Source organism: Aulonocara sp. 'chitande type north' Nkhata Bay, linkage group LG12 (assembly GCF_057382095.1).
Source record: "Aulonocara sp. 'chitande type north' Nkhata Bay isolate Kocher_YH1m ecotype deep benthic linkage group LG12, A_spYH_male_GT1.1, whole genome shotgun sequence".
NCBI lineage: Eukaryota > Metazoa > Chordata > Actinopteri > Cichliformes > Cichlidae > Aulonocara > Aulonocara sp. 'chitande type north' Nkhata Bay.
In genome coordinates, this window is record NC_141355.1 from 10966348 (window position 1) to 10983301 (window position 16954).

Genomic DNA, 16954 nt, shown 5'->3' on the forward strand with positions numbered 1-16954 from the left:
TACCTGTCATGAGTGGTTAAAGTAGGATTTGGCTGATAAGGTTACCACAAGAGTGGAAGTGTAAGTGCAATGTGGAGAAGTAAAGTAAAGCTTCCTGCATGCGTGCAAATGACCTGTTTTGCCTCACTTCGACATGAATGGATTTGATTAGACAATTATTCAGCACTTTACCACTGTTTGACTAAATGGATCCAAATTCTTATAATGTGGGAGGAAGCTGAGAGAGGAAGCAATGTGCACGCAGGTACACGGAGAAAGGGCCAAGATCTTCAGAGCTTCTTGTTGTGAAGTGACAGTGCACACTATCTGACCACCATGCAAGATAATGAGCATTGATCTTTTTTAATTAATCCCAAATTTCCCAACTTTTTAAATATAGTAATGTATCTTATCAAAATATCTTAATTGCTATTTGTTTAAAAAATAAAATAAAAAATGCTGTTTAAAATCATTACTTTTGTTATATACACACCACCGGTCAAAAGTTTTAGAAAATCCCAATTTTTCCAGTTTGTTATTAAAAATTATGCTGTTTAATGTCTCATTGCACTCTGAAATGAAAGCATAATACAAATATGCAATTAGAGTGAAAAAAGAAATCATGGAATTAATTTATAGGCCAAAATGTATTCTAAACTTTTGACTCAAATTGGCCACCTGTGGCATACACTTTCTTTGCAAGTTTTCTGTAGGACAGACCTACATTTTTAGACGTGTTATGATGGTCTGTCTCGGTCTCTCTTCCATTGTTAATTCTTAAAAGTACATTTTTTTGGGGTAACCTTACTTTTTTTAACCTCTGGCAGTTCACCTCTTACATTTGTACATAGCGGACTTGTTTCTGCACTCTTTTAAACAAATAGTCTATAAGTAGGTTAGCAGTTCATTTTCTGGCAGCTCCAATCTGTATGCCAAAGTATCCTTGGGCTGAACCCCGAGTTAGCCCTGATGTGTTGATCAGAGTGTGAATGTTAGATAGCAACAAGTGCTTTTTTCAATAAAGTCAGTGAACATTAATAATCATTTTTTAATTTGCCTTTTCCCCCCTCCTTGTAATAATTTAGTTTTCTGTTGTGAAAACCCGAGTCTTGACATCTACCACCCACCCAAACATTGCTGCAGACCAATCACTATTCTCTATGATAATGTGGCCCCCCTCAACATCTGCGGTCTCCCAAAGCCCCCCCCCAAACTGAGCAGAGGCTGGAGGAACACACTATTGAGCCCTTCTCTGGGCATGGGTCAAAGCTCTTTTGGAGACATGGGGGGGACCTATATGATATTAAATGGGTGGTTTTAATGTTAGCTTACGAGTGTGCATATAAAATTGTGTGTCCAAATCCTAAACCACATGACAAAAAAAGATTACAGATGGACAGAAGCTTTAGTTCTCTATAGTGTTAAATATGCAAAAGAGGAAGAAGTGAAGGATTAGAGAAGTCTGAAGGGGAATCACTCCCAGCCAACAGGAAGCATCATCTGACTGAAACAGGAAGTTGTGCCACAGCAGCAGTCTCAGTCTTGAAATTTTACCAACACAAGGACATGTAAAAGAAGTAATGAAAGTCTAAGAGTCACAGCAGATTTCACAAACAGGAGGCAAAAAGACATGTCCTCACTGTCTCCAATAACAGGCACGCACACACACAGATGCTTTTTCATTCCAAACAAACCTTTTTATTCGAAAATAAAACAACATTTGTGTACAGAAGCTGAAAAATTTCAGCAGCAGCAGCAGCAGCAAAAAAACAAAACCAAAAAAAACATTTTTTAGTGCAATTTAGTGAGTTTTGAACTCATTCTTAAGTTGCTACACATATTCAACACTAACACTCAGTTCCTTTTACTCCCTGCCGACCACAGTCATCCTTTATAAAGACATCAGTCTCACTTCAGTCTGTAAGAACTAAGCTTCCCATTCTTAGAAAACCAACTCCTCCAAACATCATCACTGCACTCAAAAGTTGCATTTTGAGGGTCCCTGAATGCACCTAATAAAACAGAACATTGTATCTGTTTGTGAAGTCGCCCAGGAAAGTGTTTTCATAGATATAAAAACAGATGTATAAACGATTACATACTAAAGTCATTTTCACCTGAGGAACTGAACATGTGACCTGAATGTATAGATGAACACATTTTCCCCAGAAAGTGCCTTTTTTGTTTTCTTTAGTTTCTGCTCGTCTGGTCAGGTCTGGTCCGACGTGGGTCTGGTGACATCTGTGATCCCTGAAAAGTGACTGGCTGAAGCTCCAGAGCTGTCACACAGCAGCTGCAGTGATTTCTGTGGACAAAAACAAAAATTTCTCAGTGTGTTTGTGCCTCTGTTCTGATTACTGAACCACAGGATTTTGATGTGATCAGACTTCACGACTGCGTGAGTCACTGCAGGGTTACCCACATTGAATTATTTTTGCTCAGCTGTTGTATTTTCAGTGTTTTCTACAGAAATCCAGAGTTAATGAACAGCAGAATTACAACTATGTGACTCCTAAAATAACCATTACTGCTATTAATTACATTTTTTGGTTCATTTTGTTAGTACTATATAGTCACAGATTTGTTTTTATCATGGTCCTATTTTAAATACACTTGAGCTATCGCAGCCTGGATTACGTGGCCAGCATGACATTCACTTTCTTATTTCAACTCTCTGTCTCAGACACGCAAGGAAAAATATACTCAAATGTGAGTCACACTAACTTCCCTCTATTCTGTGAGGCACAGAGGGCACTTTCTCACTCAGTGATCATTTTACATGCAAATACAGCCAAAATGACAGCATCACTGCTGCTTTAGCTTGTGTCCTTTCATCAACTTCCACACTGAAACTAATGAGGTTCTTTTTCCATCCTTTTCTTTGTTTTTCCCCTTTAGATCAGGGATGTTGGGAGGAGTTTTACAGCTTTTCCTATTGATAAAGCGGGGGGCGCTGGAGCCTATCCCAGCTGTCATAGGGCGAGAGGCGGGGTACTCCCTGGACAGGTCGCCAGTCTGTCGCAGGGCTAACACACAGGGACAGACAACCATTCACACTCACATTCACTCGCACATTCACACCTAGTGGCAATTTGGATTATCCAATTAACCTATCCCCACAAGCTGCATGTCTTTGGACGGTGGGAGGAAGCCGGAGTACCCGGAGAGAACCCACGCAAACACGGGGAGAACATGCAAACTCCACACAGAAAGACCCCGGCCTGATGGTGGAATTGAACTCAGGACCTTCTTGCTGTGAGGCAACAGTGCTAACCACCGTGCCGCCCAATTATTATCCACACAATACCAAATTAGTTTCACTGGTCCGGCCCACCTAAAAGCAAAGTGGGCTATATATGGCCCACTATGTAAAATTAGTTTGAAATCCCTGCTTTAGATTTAGACAGATTTCTACATAAAGAAACTGGCTATTTCTGCTATCATGTGATAAAAGTATAGAAACCTTACAGAGAAGAACTCGAATTTGTGGCATTTGGGGCTAACAATTTGTTTCCCAAATGACCGTATATGTGCCCACAGTAAGTTGAATGCTGCCAGAGTCAGTGTTACTGTGATATAAACAGAAGTTGAAACTACCTGAATAACCTACGCAACTCACCTCAGCTCTCCTCAGTTTTGCCATTTCTTTGAGTTTCCTTAGCTCCACTTCTTCTTCTCCTTCCTCCTCCACCTCCTCTTCCTTCTCCTCTTCCTGATTGGTCTGGCAGGCTTCAACCTTTGGGACTGGTGGCATGGTAGCCAGGAGTGCGGGGAGAGTAAAACAAGACAGAAAGCGTGCCTTCAGCAACTGGTAGGCAGGATTATTTGAGAAACGCTCAGCTACCAGCTGACGCACTGCTGCCACCAGCTCCTCCTCCTCTTCCTCCTCATTCTTCTCCTGCTGCTCCAGGTGGTCAGAGCTGACAGGGGTGGCTGCGGGGGAAGCTGCAGGGAGACACAAACAAACAGAACAACCTGAAGTCTCTGGAGGAAACTGCCAATTATTAAACATCCAGCACTTAATATTTTATCAACAGAATTTAGAGCGTAGGAGACACCACCTGCTGTCGGGTCATATGGTGTGTTACCTGGGTGTTTCTCGGCGGGTGTGATGTCTGAGGTGGAGTCCGGCAGGTCTGGTGGAGGTTGAGGCGGAGGGTCATTGGAGCCGTTCTTTGTGCTGCTGTCAGGCTTGGAATTGGTCTGGGGCCATCTGGATTTGTTGCCCTCACGCACCAACTGCAGGGACGACCTGGTTAGGGACTTCTTGGCACAAAGCAATCTACTGAGCATGCTCAGATTGCTGACAAAGGGTGGAAGGTAGGGCAGGGACAAGCTCAATCCTGGTACTACCACCCCTCCTGACCCACTTAACCAGTCATTTATGGCTGCTGGGGATTCCACGAATATAAGAGAGGGGTCGATCTCCAGCACCTCCTTCCTCAGTGGCCTGGACTGTGGGGCATCCACTCTGACTGTGCCCAACGGTGAGAAGTTAGTGGAAGACCGCGGGGGACAAAAAGGGAGGAAGTAGAGACCATGGTCTAGGTCAGATGGCTGCACTGAGGGTGGGGCGAGAGGCCTTGGGTTACAAACGGGTGGCTCAGGAAGTGGGTGAGGTTGATTTGGAAGGGTTATCGGTACAGGCCCAGAGGACAGTTTAGGTGCAATTGGCCGCAGGCCTCTGGTGGCGAGCTGGACAGGTGATGTGGCTGTGTGTTGGTTTAAACTACTCCCTGGGGAAGGAGGGACAGTGTTTATTGCCGCCATCTCCAGGCCCTGGGACGGGGCTTGTGAAAGCTGGACCAGGCCTGTAGGAGTCATGAACCACATCGACTGACCCGGACATAAATGCAACCTGGGCACCGGAGCAGCAACTGGAGTCTGTGTGCTCGCTTTCTCTTTAGAGCAAGCACCGCGAGAACGCTTCTGCCGAGGAGATGAGGTAGAAGATTTTTTCTTCTTGGCTTCAGCCTGCAAACACAGACCACAGAGGAGACAGGCTGAAGAGGTGACAGATACCAGCTAATAAAAACTACCAGCTAATGACCTGCAGCATCGGTCTCCTGCTGCTTCAAATCTTTTGCAGCTGTTTGGATGGCAGCTGTTTGGTATTTTGATTTTTAAGGAGACCTAAGAAACTCTCGTTTAAAGTCAACTAGGTGATTACACTACCTGTACATGCTTTGCTATTGTTGTTGTAATTATGTGACTAAATGAGGAATGAAGAACAGAATCTAGTAATCTTACCTTGGCCTGAGCATCTTCCTGCAGAGCTTTGGCTTTATGAGTCGGCTTTCGAATTCGCTTTCCGTCCACACCTGTACTTGTCCTGCCTACACACTGGTCGTCCTCGTTTCTCATCACTTCCTGCTTTTCTGCTGCTTGCCTCTGTCTTTTCTTTCCTCTGGCCTGGCCATCTGGAACATTGTTGTCGGGCTGCTTTGGGACAGGACAAGGCTGACTCAAGTCAGACCCATGCTCAGTGGGGCTAGGTGTTAAAAATGTGTAGTTGTGGTCGCTGGAGTTTGGGCATGAAGTGGAGGAAACAGCATGTTGGCTGGTCACACTGGAGGGGAGTGGGACTAAACTAAAGTTTAGAGTTGAAGACATGGCTCCGTCAGAGTGGGAAGGCGTGGCAGACTGGCGTGATGGGAAGGACAGGTTATCAGAAGTTGAAGAGTCATTCGGTGTGAGACGAAGGGATGTGACTAATGAAGAAGAGATAACATCAACTGGATGAGCTGTAGGAGGTGTGGTTTGGGAGGAGTGAACAGTCTGAGGTAGAAGCTCGATGGGAGGACTGGCCATCTTTAATGGAGCAGACTTTGCCGTCTTTTTTACTTTAGCCTAAACAAAACAAAACAAAGACAGAGATGAGCCAGCAAGATCTATATGGCATTCTGATGAGAATGGAAATCGTGAGACCATGACGTGTCCCGAGTGGGTATGCTGTGTGCTAAACTTCTGGCAACAAAGAAGAAAATGGTGAAGAATTTCAGCAGAAACTCAAGAATTATGCCAGGGGAAAATAAGCTGTATGTAGAAGTTGCTGAAGAGCTGACTTGAATTTCGCTGCCTTGTACCTGTGACATGTGCAATGACAATAAAGTTGAATTCCATTCTATTCTATACAAATAACATTGAACTGAACGAGTCGTTTCATATTTTGGAAACATATGCATGACAATGACTGAAATTATATTAAACGATAATTTCTAGGTAATTCTGGGATTTTTTTCAGAATACTGAAAAGTTCAAACAATAGCAGGCAGTGCAATGGTATACTTAATAGTGTGGGAAAGTTTGCATGGTTATGGTGGACTCGTAAAGGCTAGATGATTAGATTACATAAGTTTAAAAAAAATCCACTGGGCTCAATAAAGGCCTTTTCCCCCCTGCAGCACACTTTTCTCACTCGATAATGGTTTCTAAGTCTCTTTGCAAGTAGAACAAATCGAGCATGAGTGAAAGCAGCATTTTAATTGTTATACTCCCAGTCTAAAAGATAAATAATACAATATTTTTTGTAATAAAAGCAACTAGAAAACAAGCAAAAATAGTGACTTCTGTATAATCATTTATTGCGAGAAATCTGAAAATGTTACCTTTGCTTTAGTGACTTGGCGTGGAGCTCTGGCCTTCTGACTGAGATTCGTCTTCTTTCTGTCCTTGCTCATACTAACTTCTCCCTCCACACCTGCATGTACAACCCCATTCTGACTCTCGTGATTCTCTGTTTGCTTTTTTCTGGGTAGATTTAGGGTGGAGGGGGAAAGGCAAAGTTGGCGGGAACAGGCAGGAGGGGAGAGGACAGCAGTTTGTGAGGGGCTAATAGGCTGATTAAGGAATGGGGGCAATGAGGCTGTGAGGCTTTGGGTCAAAGGTACAGCCTGTTGGTTACAGCTAGAGGAGACATTCTGGAGCGTTGAGACCACAAAAACTGGAGTGGTAGTCTGCCTCTGACAAGCAGCAGGAAGAGCAAATGGAGAAATAGTGACCTCTGCATGCCGAGATGTGTGTTGAGCTCGAGAGAAAGCAGCATTCAGCTGTGAGTCAGAATGAGGAATTGAGGCAGGCTGGGGAAATGACAAAGGAGCAACTTGAGTCCGGATGTTAGGAGGCACCTGAGTAACAATTGATGGGTGCAGCTGAGGAGGAGGAGTTTGTCTGCACCACCTGTCTGCCGGAGATGGCTCCTGCATGCCCAAATGCATTCGCTGAAGTATTCCTGCCACAGTATTTGGATTTTTAAATTTGCCAGGAGGAGGATTGGAAGGTGGAGTTATTAACGTCACCCCGCTTTGCCTCCGCTCTATCATCTCCTTACAACCCATGACATCCACATTCATGACTTTGAGGAACAACGTGAAGACAGATGTTGAAGAAAGCTCTTTCTTCTCTGCTCGCTCCCTCAGGACATCTTCTGCCATTCTTTTGGTGCTGGCTGGGATCAGCAGGTTGCCAATCCATGGTGTCACTGCAGCCTGAAGCATGAGGTCTACCCCCTGGCCAGTCATTCCTTTCATAAAGAGTGGCCTGCTGGTTTGGGAAGTTTTTGTCTTACATTTAGACCTACTGTAAAACCTCCGTGCTTGATTGTGCAAGTGGGCTCGGAGCTGGTCAGGTGACACCATCATCATGGCGCCGCTGTCGTGGCGTTCTTCCCATCGCAGCTCCCTGGGAGGTGGGCCGATGATTACAGAGCGTCCAGACTTCCCCAAAATGGTTGATCGCACTAACTTGTCATTGTGAGACTCGTTGGAGGAAGCCAACACCACTGGACGAAAGTTCAAGGAAGTAAATGGTTGGGCTCTTTCAACTGGAATCCATTCCTGCATGGGTGGGAACGTATATTCTTCCTCCAATTCCTCCTCCTTCTGCTCCTCTTGCACTTCCACTAGTTTCTCCACTTCTGGTACCTCTGTCTTTTTCATCTTTTTCTTCTCATCATCACTGTCCATATATTCTATCGCCATCTCTTCCTCCTCCTCCTCCTCCTCACTAATCACTTCTTCTTTTATTGCCTTGAGGCGTCTCCTGATGTTGTTGTTGGTTTTAGCAGCCTTCTTCTTCTTCTTCTCCTCATCTCCCCCACGTTTCCTCTGTGGTTTTCTAGCACACCCTAATTTCTGTTTTCAGAGAGTTAAAAAGAGTCATTGTTTCAGTTTCCATGGTTCCTAAGTAGTTAAGCAGTTGTCACATTTTTTGTGAATATTGCTCATTTATGTAGCTGATATTGTAATTCTATCTTCTGCCAGTGATTAAGCTGGCATTAAATAAAGTAAATGAATAAATGAACATAAGGAGTGTAATGAAAGTACCATTTGGTATGTTTCCTAATATTATAACTATTCTTTGATTATTTTGGTTTCATCTCGTTTACAGACCAGATCCCAGAAGTCCGAATTTTTCCGAACCACCAGCTGAATTACAGACACAGGTACAGGGGTGCAAAAAAGTATTTAGTCAGCCACCGATTGTGCAAGTTCCCCCACTTAAAATGATGACAGAGGTCAGTAATTTGCACCAGAGGTACACTTTAACTGTGAGAGACAGAATGTGAAAAAAAAAAATCCATGCATCCACATGGTAGGATTTGTAAAGAATTTATTCGTAAATTAGGGTGGAAAATAAGTATTTGGTCACCTCAAACAAGGAAAATCTCTGGCTCTCACAGACCTGTAACGTCTTCTGTAAGAAGCTTTTCTGTCCCCCACTCGTTACCTGTATGAATGGCACCTGTTTGAACTCATCATCTGTATAAAAGACACCTGTCCACAGCCTCAAACAGTCAAACTCCAAACTCCGCCATGGCCAAGACCAAAGAGCTTTCGAAGGACACCAGGAAAAGTATTGTAGACCTGCACCAGACTGGGAAGAGTGAATCTACAATAGGCAAGCAGCTTGGTGTGAAAAAACCAACTGTGGGAGCAATCATCAGAAAATGGAAGACATACAAGACCACTGATAATCTCCCTCGATCTGGGGCTCCACGCAAGATCTCATCCCGTGGGGTCAAAATGATCATGAGAACGGTGAGCAAAGATCCCAGAACCACACGGGGGGACCTGGTGAATGACCTGCAGAGAGCTGGGACCAAAGTAACAAAGGTCACCATCAGTAACACACTACAACGGCAAGGAATCAAATCCCGCAGTGCCAGACGTGTTCCGCTGCTGAAGCCAGTGCATGTCCAGGCCCGTCTGAAGTTTGCCAGAGAGCACATGGATGATACAGCAGAGGATTGGGAGAATGTCATGTGGTCAGATGAAACCAAAGTAGAACTTTTTGGTATAAACTCAACTCGTCGTGTTTGGAGGAAGAAGAATACTGAGTTGCATCCCAAGAACACCATACCTACTGTGAAGCATGGGGGTGGAAACATCATGCTATGGGGCTGTTTTTCTGCCAAGGGGACAGGACGACTGATCCGTGTTAAGGACAGAATGAATGGGGCCATGTATCGTGAGATTTTGAGCCAAAACCTCCTTCCATCAGTGAGAACTTTGAAGATGAAACGAGGCTGGGTCTTCCAACATGACAATGATCCAAAACACACCGCCCGGGCAACAAAGGAGTGGCTCCGTAAGAAGCATTTGAAAGTCCTGGAGTGGCCTAGCCAGTCTCCAGACCTCAACCCCATAGAAAATCTGTGGCGGGAGTTGAAAGTCCGTGTTGCTCGGCAACAGCCCCAAAACATCACTGCTCTCGAGAAGATCTGCATGGAGGAATGGGCCAAAATACCAGCTACTGTGTGTGCAAACCTGGTAAAGACCTATAGTAGACGTTTGACCTCTGTTATTGCCAACAAAGGTTATGTTACAAAGTATTGAGTTGTATTTTTGTTATTGACCAAATACTTATTTTCCACCCTAATTTACGTATAAATTCTTTACAAATCCTACCATGTGGATTCATGGATTTTTTTTTTTTTTTTTCACATTCTGTCTCTCACAGTTGAAGTGTACCTCTGGTGCAAAATACTGACCTCTGTCATCATTTTAGGTGGGGGAACTTGCACAATCGGTGGCTGACTAAATACTTTTTTGCCCCACTGTAATCAGGTAATGCTATGGTAATCCTCTCACAACACCAACATTTCCCTCCCTCCAAGACAACAGGTCATGTACCTCATCTGCAGCTTTGGCCATTTGCCTCCATGTCCTCATACACTGAGCATCGATACGGTTGGGAATCTCAGCTGCGATCTTTGCCCAGTGACCTGAAAGAAAAAAAAAAAACAAAAACACACACACACACACACACACACACACACACACACACACACACACACACACACACACACACACACACACACACACAGTTCAAACACACAAACACTTGACAGCAGAGTGTGTCACTGCAGCTGCTTAAATGTTTAGTGCAGAGTTTTATTTTTCATTGGATATTAATAAAAAAAAAAATGGCTGTGCAGATGAAGATTTAGCTAAAGATTCATGGTATCAGATCACACTAAAGTATATTAAAATGTGGAGCTGCCAGGCAGGAGGAAAAGAGAAAGACCACAAAACATCCATGGATGTAGTGAAGAAGGATACGGAGTGGGTTGTTGTGACGGAGGAGGCTGCTGTATGCTGCAGCTAAAGAAAGAAGAACGCTGCTATGAAAGGGCCGTTCTTAAATAAGGGAAATGGGGAGAAAAGGCTGAGGTATGCCAAATTACACAAGAAGGGCACTGAAGAAAAAAAAGAAAAAAAAAAAGAAAAACAAAGAGTGGAAACATATTTATTTATCACTGTGTGGAAGGTCAAGTGAGCGGTACAACAGTGAGTGTTTACAGTCATCTATGGGGGGGAAAACTCCCACTAGGTTTAAATCTGGGACTCCCCACCAATTGATCCTTAGAACTGAAGAAGCTTCTCGGATGAGAGGTGAAACGTCTTCAAGCAACTCAAAGAAGTCCAGACACTTTTCTTTCCAAGCTCCTTAGTCTACGATGACCTGGATGACTGAACCTTCACAGACATGTCATCTATAAACCACACTGGAGACTCCACCATGGTATTTCAGTCAGTGGTGTGGAACAGGGGCAGTCATGGATTAGCCTCCCTAGATTAACATTATTGAAGCAGTGTGGGATCATCTTCACAGAGAACCGAGCAAAGGGTAGAAATATAGAACAGCTCTGGATGTTCTTCAAAGAGCCTGGAGAACTACAGCTGAAGAACACTGAAAAAAGAGACTTTAGGCTGTGTTGAAGAATAAAGATGGTCAAAGGCCAATTACAAAGTGTACAAACTCTGTTTTGGCCTTGTATACTATATTTCCATTTATTGCTGTACTGACTTTCCATTTTCCTATTAAAATATAAGGGGTTGCTAACGACTTTTGCACAGTACTGTATAAGTTTATAGGGTGAGGAGTTCAGCCACCCAGGATGGGCTCAGAGTAGAGCTGCTGCTCCTCCACATCAAAAGGAGCTAGTTGAGGTGGTTCGGGCATCTGATAAGGATGCCTCCTGGGTGAGGTGTTCCACGCATGTCCCATTGAGGAGGCCCTGGGGCAGAACCAGGGCATGCTGGAAAGGTTATAACTCTCGGCTGGCCTTGGAACGCCTTGATGTTCCCCCAGACAAGCTGGAGGAGGTGGCCGGGGAGAGGGAGGCCTGGCCTTCTCTGCTTAGGCTGCTGCCGTGACCCGGCTCAGGATAAGCGGAAGAAGACGGACCGATGGATGGATGTATACGTTTATAAAATCTTTATAAAAATCTACTGTCAGTAATGTTTATATTCTGATGAAAATGATTTATGTTCTCATTCTGTTGTCAAAACTGTTCCTTGGTTAATAAGTCAAAACAGAAAAGATGCTGCAGGAAAGATTTTGGGCTTGTGATTTCAGATTTTTTGTGTTTTTGTGAAAGCTGCTGCAGCAACATGCTTTTAATATGCTGCTCTGTGGCATGTTTGTGACCCACCGACTCCATGTTTCTCCACCAGCTCCACTAGCAGCTCTCTCTCCTTCCTGTCGAATGGGCCTCTTTTTGTCCCCGCCTTCAGACAGTCATAATACCTGCAAGCAACCCCACACACATCTTAACTAGGACCCAGATTATCAGACAAACTCAGTTCTGTTCTTCCAGTCAAGTGTTACCTGTCTCTGCAGCCTCCATCAGTGCGTCCGGGAACCTCCAACCTGATCTTCCACCAGTTCTTCTCTCCGTGACGAGCCACAGCTTGTAGCAGAAGCTGACAGACAAAGACCGGTCAGTAACTAGATGTTATCATATGTATCAAATATATATATGCAAATATAAAAAACACTCATAGTAGGTTCCAAACTGGGACCTTATGCAGCAGAATCTCATCACAGGAACACAAACAAGTACTTCCTCTCTGAACTATTTACACTACTGATTGTACACTGATGTGGCTCTGCTATGGTGTATCCACTTAGTCCTCTGTGTACCTTATCCTCCTGCTTGGTCCATGGCCCTCTCTTCAGGCTCGGGTCTAAAACTTGGTTCCACCTGTAGATCAACTGTGCAGGGTCACGACCCTCCATGAAGTAACTCACTGGGAACAGAAGAGGTTTCAGAGTGTTGGCATGTAAAACAAGCACATGCACCTCATTAATGACAGAGAGACAGGCGGACTGATGTAACAGTGTGATGTGATTACTCTGTGTGTATGGGATGAAGTTCCCGATCCTCATCTTGTCCACCAGCTCTCTCAGCAAATCATCTTCAGCTGGAGTCCAGCTGCCACGTTTTAATGATCCCGAGACAAAACGCTGGAACATCTGAAGACACATGAAAGCTGTTCTTCCAGTCTGGGAGGGAGGGGAGGGGAGAGAGAGAGAGATCAAAAATAGACACACATTTCAGACAAAAAGACAGTGCTCCCTCCTGCTCACCCCCAGCTCTTGAGCGATGATCTCCCAGTGTCTCTCTTCGTGTTTCCTGCTGATCTCCTTCAGTTGCTGCACCTCCTCCTGGCTCCACCGAGTCTTATTAATGGACGGGTGGAGGAAGTTCTGCCAGAAACAGCGGATGTCCCCTGCATCCCTCGTCTCTTCAAACTGGGGACGATGGTAAAAGAAGTGATCACCTCAACACTCCGTCACTTTTGCATTCGTCATCGGATTCACTAATTACTTTTCAAAACTTACATCAATGTTGGATATTTTCTGCCAGTCATATTCTTCAAATCGATCACCAATCAGCTCCTCTTCCTTCTTCTGTCTGACCATTCAGAACAGAGAATGAGATACACGTTACATTTTAAACTGCTGAACATACTAGACTGTTACAATAAAAAGCTATTGATAGCAATATTTGTAGCAGTGGCTAATAGAAAAGTTAACTGCCTAGCATTATTCTAAATACTTGTTTCTTACCATACTAAACTAAACCTGAACCAAGCTAAAACATTCTGGTAAATCACTGGCTTCAGCTCAGAGCTGAAGAAGCTTCTCAGATGATCTTTAAGTTAAGGGTATTTGTCAGCTGTGCCAACATAGACCGTAAACTGTTTGTTGGACTTCTAGAGCTCTCCGATGTTACCTGATAATGTGACAATTCCCATTTCTGGTATAAATATGGACACATCTGGCCCTGCAAGAACACTGAAGTCCAAAATTGATATCCAGCTAACCTGAGCAAGTTGATTTCTCTCTCCAAACTGTCTATCTGCTCTCTGATTAGCTGCCTGTCTGCCTCCTCTACGGAGAGCAACTTCTGACTCAGGTAGTCCACCCTGAAAGAGAAACACACAAACACAGACACAAAAACAAGGCAGACAAAATGTAAAGTAAAAAAAAAATATATATATATCAATAATAATTAAAAACAAAGATGAGAGCACGTGATGTTACTTTGAGAGTTTGGGCTGGATGAGTCTCCTCAGACTCTCCCTAGACACTGCATGGATCAAGAGAGTCTTCTGCCAGCTCTCCCCTAAGACACAGATATCAGAGATGTTGAAGGGACAAACACCACTTGGTGATAAAATGGTAAATGGTCTGAACTTATACAGGACCTATTATGCTCATATCCCTTCAATGTTGTTTTTGGGCTCTAATTTTCTTGACTGACAGTTGAAAATAATCCTTATTTATTTATTTATTTATTATCAGTGCAGCAACTTCAGTGGGACTTCAGTTCATTAGAATAAAACAAGCAGTTTTAACTCTAGTCCCATTAAGATACCTTTCTTTTGACTGCCTCTAGGATAGAAAAGTTTCTATGTTCACAGGTTACAGCTCTCTCTTTAAAAAATTAAAAAAAAAGCTACCTTGAAGTGGAGCAGTCTGCCTGCGCTTTCTGGCTCATAAGGATTACAGACCTTGTTGAAACTTTGGCCATGTTTAATATGAGTATCCACTACTGTAACCACCAATTTTAACAAAACAAATAGTCCAAAATACAGCATATTAACAAAGCATATTACATTTGCATGCCCATGTCCCAACTTTTAATAATTTGTTTAAAATGTTTTTGCGTGTTTGAGCACTTGAGATGCTCTTTGTATTCATTTCAAATTTAATGTATGGTTTAAATCACTCGCAAATCATTATGGATTCTGTTTAATTTATATTTGTGCTGCAAAAACATCACTGAAATCAGGTTGATTACATAAATTATGCACCTGCTAAACATCAGCATTTTAGTCTTAGTTACATGAGCATGAGTAGATGCTAGTGCTAGTATTTAGGCCTAAACAGTGTCACAATGCACCTATCATGTTCATTTATTTATATACATTTATTTGGTTTGTTTCACTTTGGGTAAAAAAAAAAAAAAAAAAAAGGGGGGGGGGGGGGGGAGTTTGTACTGTCTTACATCGTTTTATTTTCAGCTTCTTGTCATCGAGATATCCTGCAATCCTGCTCGCCTTTTCCTTCGCCTCCTGATTGGCTGGAGGACCCTGAAGACATACAGACAAACACAGCCCCTAATTGGTCAGCTGCAGTAACAGTAACCCTGTGTCAGTTGTTGGGCATGTTTGTCTTACCAGTCCCGTCAGTTTATCCTTGAAGTATGGTTTTAGGAAGCGACCTAGATACATCTTCATTGGCTGCTGGTAGGAGGAGTTGGTGGGCTGCTGTTTGGAAGGCTCTTTGATCTGTCCAGACAGCTGAGTTTCCAGCTCCTTCTGCATTAGAAAAACAACAAGCAAACAAACAAACAAACAAAAACATTTAATATGAGCACTGACCTACTGTCTGTAGTCATGTGTTAGTACTGACATGCTGTCTGAGATTGTCTGTTAACACTCCTAATGTCTCTGGTTGTGTGTTAATACTCTTCTAATGTCTGTATTTTGACCTGTTGTGTGCATTAATACTGACTGAGTATTTGTGTGTGTGTTAGTAGTGACCTGCTCCTTCTGGTTTTGTGTTAGTAGTTTCTCCAGCTGGTCCAGAGTCTCTTGGACCACCTGCTGGTACACGAGGTTCATCTGAAGACATGAGTCCACTGACGGTGACAGGCCAAGGTCACTCTGTAATCAGTGTAATTATACAAAGTTATTTCACAGTTACTGACAGAGGTACTGACAGCTTAAGGACATGGACGCTTACCTCCTCACTGATGCTGCAATCATCATCTGCCAGACAGAAAGCAGGAGACATTTATTTGCCTTTTTAAATTCTCTAACAAGTACCAGAGTTCCCAGTGTGGTTCCTTTAAGGTTCCTTCCTCATTTTTGATGTAAATTATATTTTAGCAGATAAAATGCATGGTGACTTTTTCATTAGTTTCTGATTATGTGAAAATAAATAAATAAATTCAGGCTCCACAGACATGCTGCAGGACAGCCAGAGAGAGGTACCTGAAACAATGATGGGACTGTGTGGTCCCAGCACTTCCTCCAGGTTCTGGATCTCTTTCTGGATTTTCTCTCTCTCAGCCAACAGACCTGCTGCAGACTGAATGCAAGAAAACACACACACAGAGATTTTGTGTCTTTGTCGGAACTCTCATTCAATTCATGCACAGTTTTACTGTGAGATCTACCTGTCCCGCTGGGGTATCCACATCTTCACGATCACAGTCATCATCTAGTCAGAGATATAGCAGGTTATTTAGAGACAAGCAAACAGAGAGCGCGATAAAGACAGACAGAGAGAGAAGATGGGTACCTGTCCCGCTGCTTAGGAGCTCCAGTTCAGCATTGGTTACAGACAGACTCCGTTCCAGTTCCTCCACCTCTCTCTGGATCTTGTCCCTCTTTGCTGCCAGAGAGGCGGACATGTCTGTGGACAGACACAGAGAAGGTTGCATTATTATGTCACGACAAACATCATGATGAGCCTTTAACCTGGTGATTTGGTTCAAACCGAAATATTTATTAATAAGCGTCTTTCTTTTGACCGACTTGTGGTCAGGGCAACCACTTCGATAGAAAACAACGCGCGCGGACGCACACACACAAACAAATATAAATATTTTTATTAACTTCCTGGTTGGGAACATTTATAAATATATGTATTAAAGACAAAACAATGTAAACGAGTCTTGTTCATTTTCTTTGTATAAAGCTTAAACTGAGTTTAACCTGAAGCAAACACTTTCAGATTCAGCAGTTGTAGCACTACTTGTAACAGCACTACAATACACACTGAGTAGTATTACTAACACACTGCAAGAGCGTCTAAGACCTCAGCATCTCGTGCAACATCGTTTACCTATGTGTCTTTACCGAGTCTTATTACGTTTCTACTTTTTACCTCCACACGCGGGGACCTCCAATCAACGCGTTTCCGACGTTAACATATTACCCAGCAGGCTCTGCGGCGGGGAAAACTGTGCTTGGACGTTCCGTTGTTCACACTTAAGTTCCGGTTCAGAAAGTCCACAAAAACCATGCATGGCAATTTATTATTCCGTTTGTCACTGCGATGCTTCAAGCTACACGCAAGAAAGGACAAAAAACAAAAAACCCGCAGCCCAAAACCTGCAATGCCACCGATCCGTTGTTTGGTTCCTTCCCCCGATGTCACTTCCGGTTGT

The 16954-nt window shown here is 43.5% G+C and overlaps 1 protein-coding gene across 2 annotated transcripts; it reads right to left on the reverse strand.

The window, feature by feature from the left end:
• Positions 1 to 1651: 1651 nt before the first annotated feature.
• On the reverse strand, positions 1652 to 16954 carry snapc4 (small nuclear RNA activating complex, polypeptide 4). 2 transcript variants are annotated; one of them, XM_086313515.1, is made up of 23 exons: positions 16672 to 16954; positions 16084 to 16197; positions 15959 to 16002; positions 15774 to 15870; positions 15523 to 15548; positions 15321 to 15443; positions 14955 to 15095; positions 14783 to 14867; positions 13816 to 13897; positions 13596 to 13697; positions 13111 to 13183; positions 12856 to 13020; positions 12621 to 12771; positions 12409 to 12515; positions 12094 to 12188; positions 11918 to 12012; positions 10113 to 10204; positions 6588 to 8111; positions 5230 to 5829; positions 4068 to 4953; positions 3836 to 3924; positions 3599 to 3723; positions 1652 to 2284 (listed from the first exon to the last, which is right to left on the reverse strand). In XM_086313515.1, the coding sequence occupies exons 2-22, from the start codon at positions 16193 to 16195 to the stop codon at positions 3637 to 3639; spliced, it is 4776 nt and encodes a 1591-aa protein (XP_086169641.1). In that variant the 5' UTR covers positions 16196 to 16197; positions 16672 to 16954; the 3' UTR covers positions 1652 to 2284; positions 3599 to 3636. The 2 variants fall into 2 exon arrangements, with proteins under 2 accessions (XP_086169641.1, XP_086169640.1); XM_086313514.1 differs by having other exon boundaries at positions 3599 to 3924.

What these genes read in the sequence shown, in the direction of transcription:
- snapc4 (XM_086313514.1), bottom strand. Translation starts at nt 16,195, where the DNA reads ATGTCCGCCTCTCTGGCAGCAAAGAGGGACAAGATCCAGAGAGAGGTG. An exon ending in CTTCATCCCATACACACAGA is followed by an intron (nt 12,516 to 12,620) that starts GTAATCACATCA and finishes TTCTGTTCCCAG; the next exon opens with TGAGTTACTTCATGGAGGGT. An exon ending in GGTGGAGAAACATGGAGTCG is followed by an intron (nt 10,205 to 11,917) that starts GTGGGTCACAAA and finishes TTTTTCTTTCAG; the next exon opens with GTCACTGGGCAAAGATCGCA.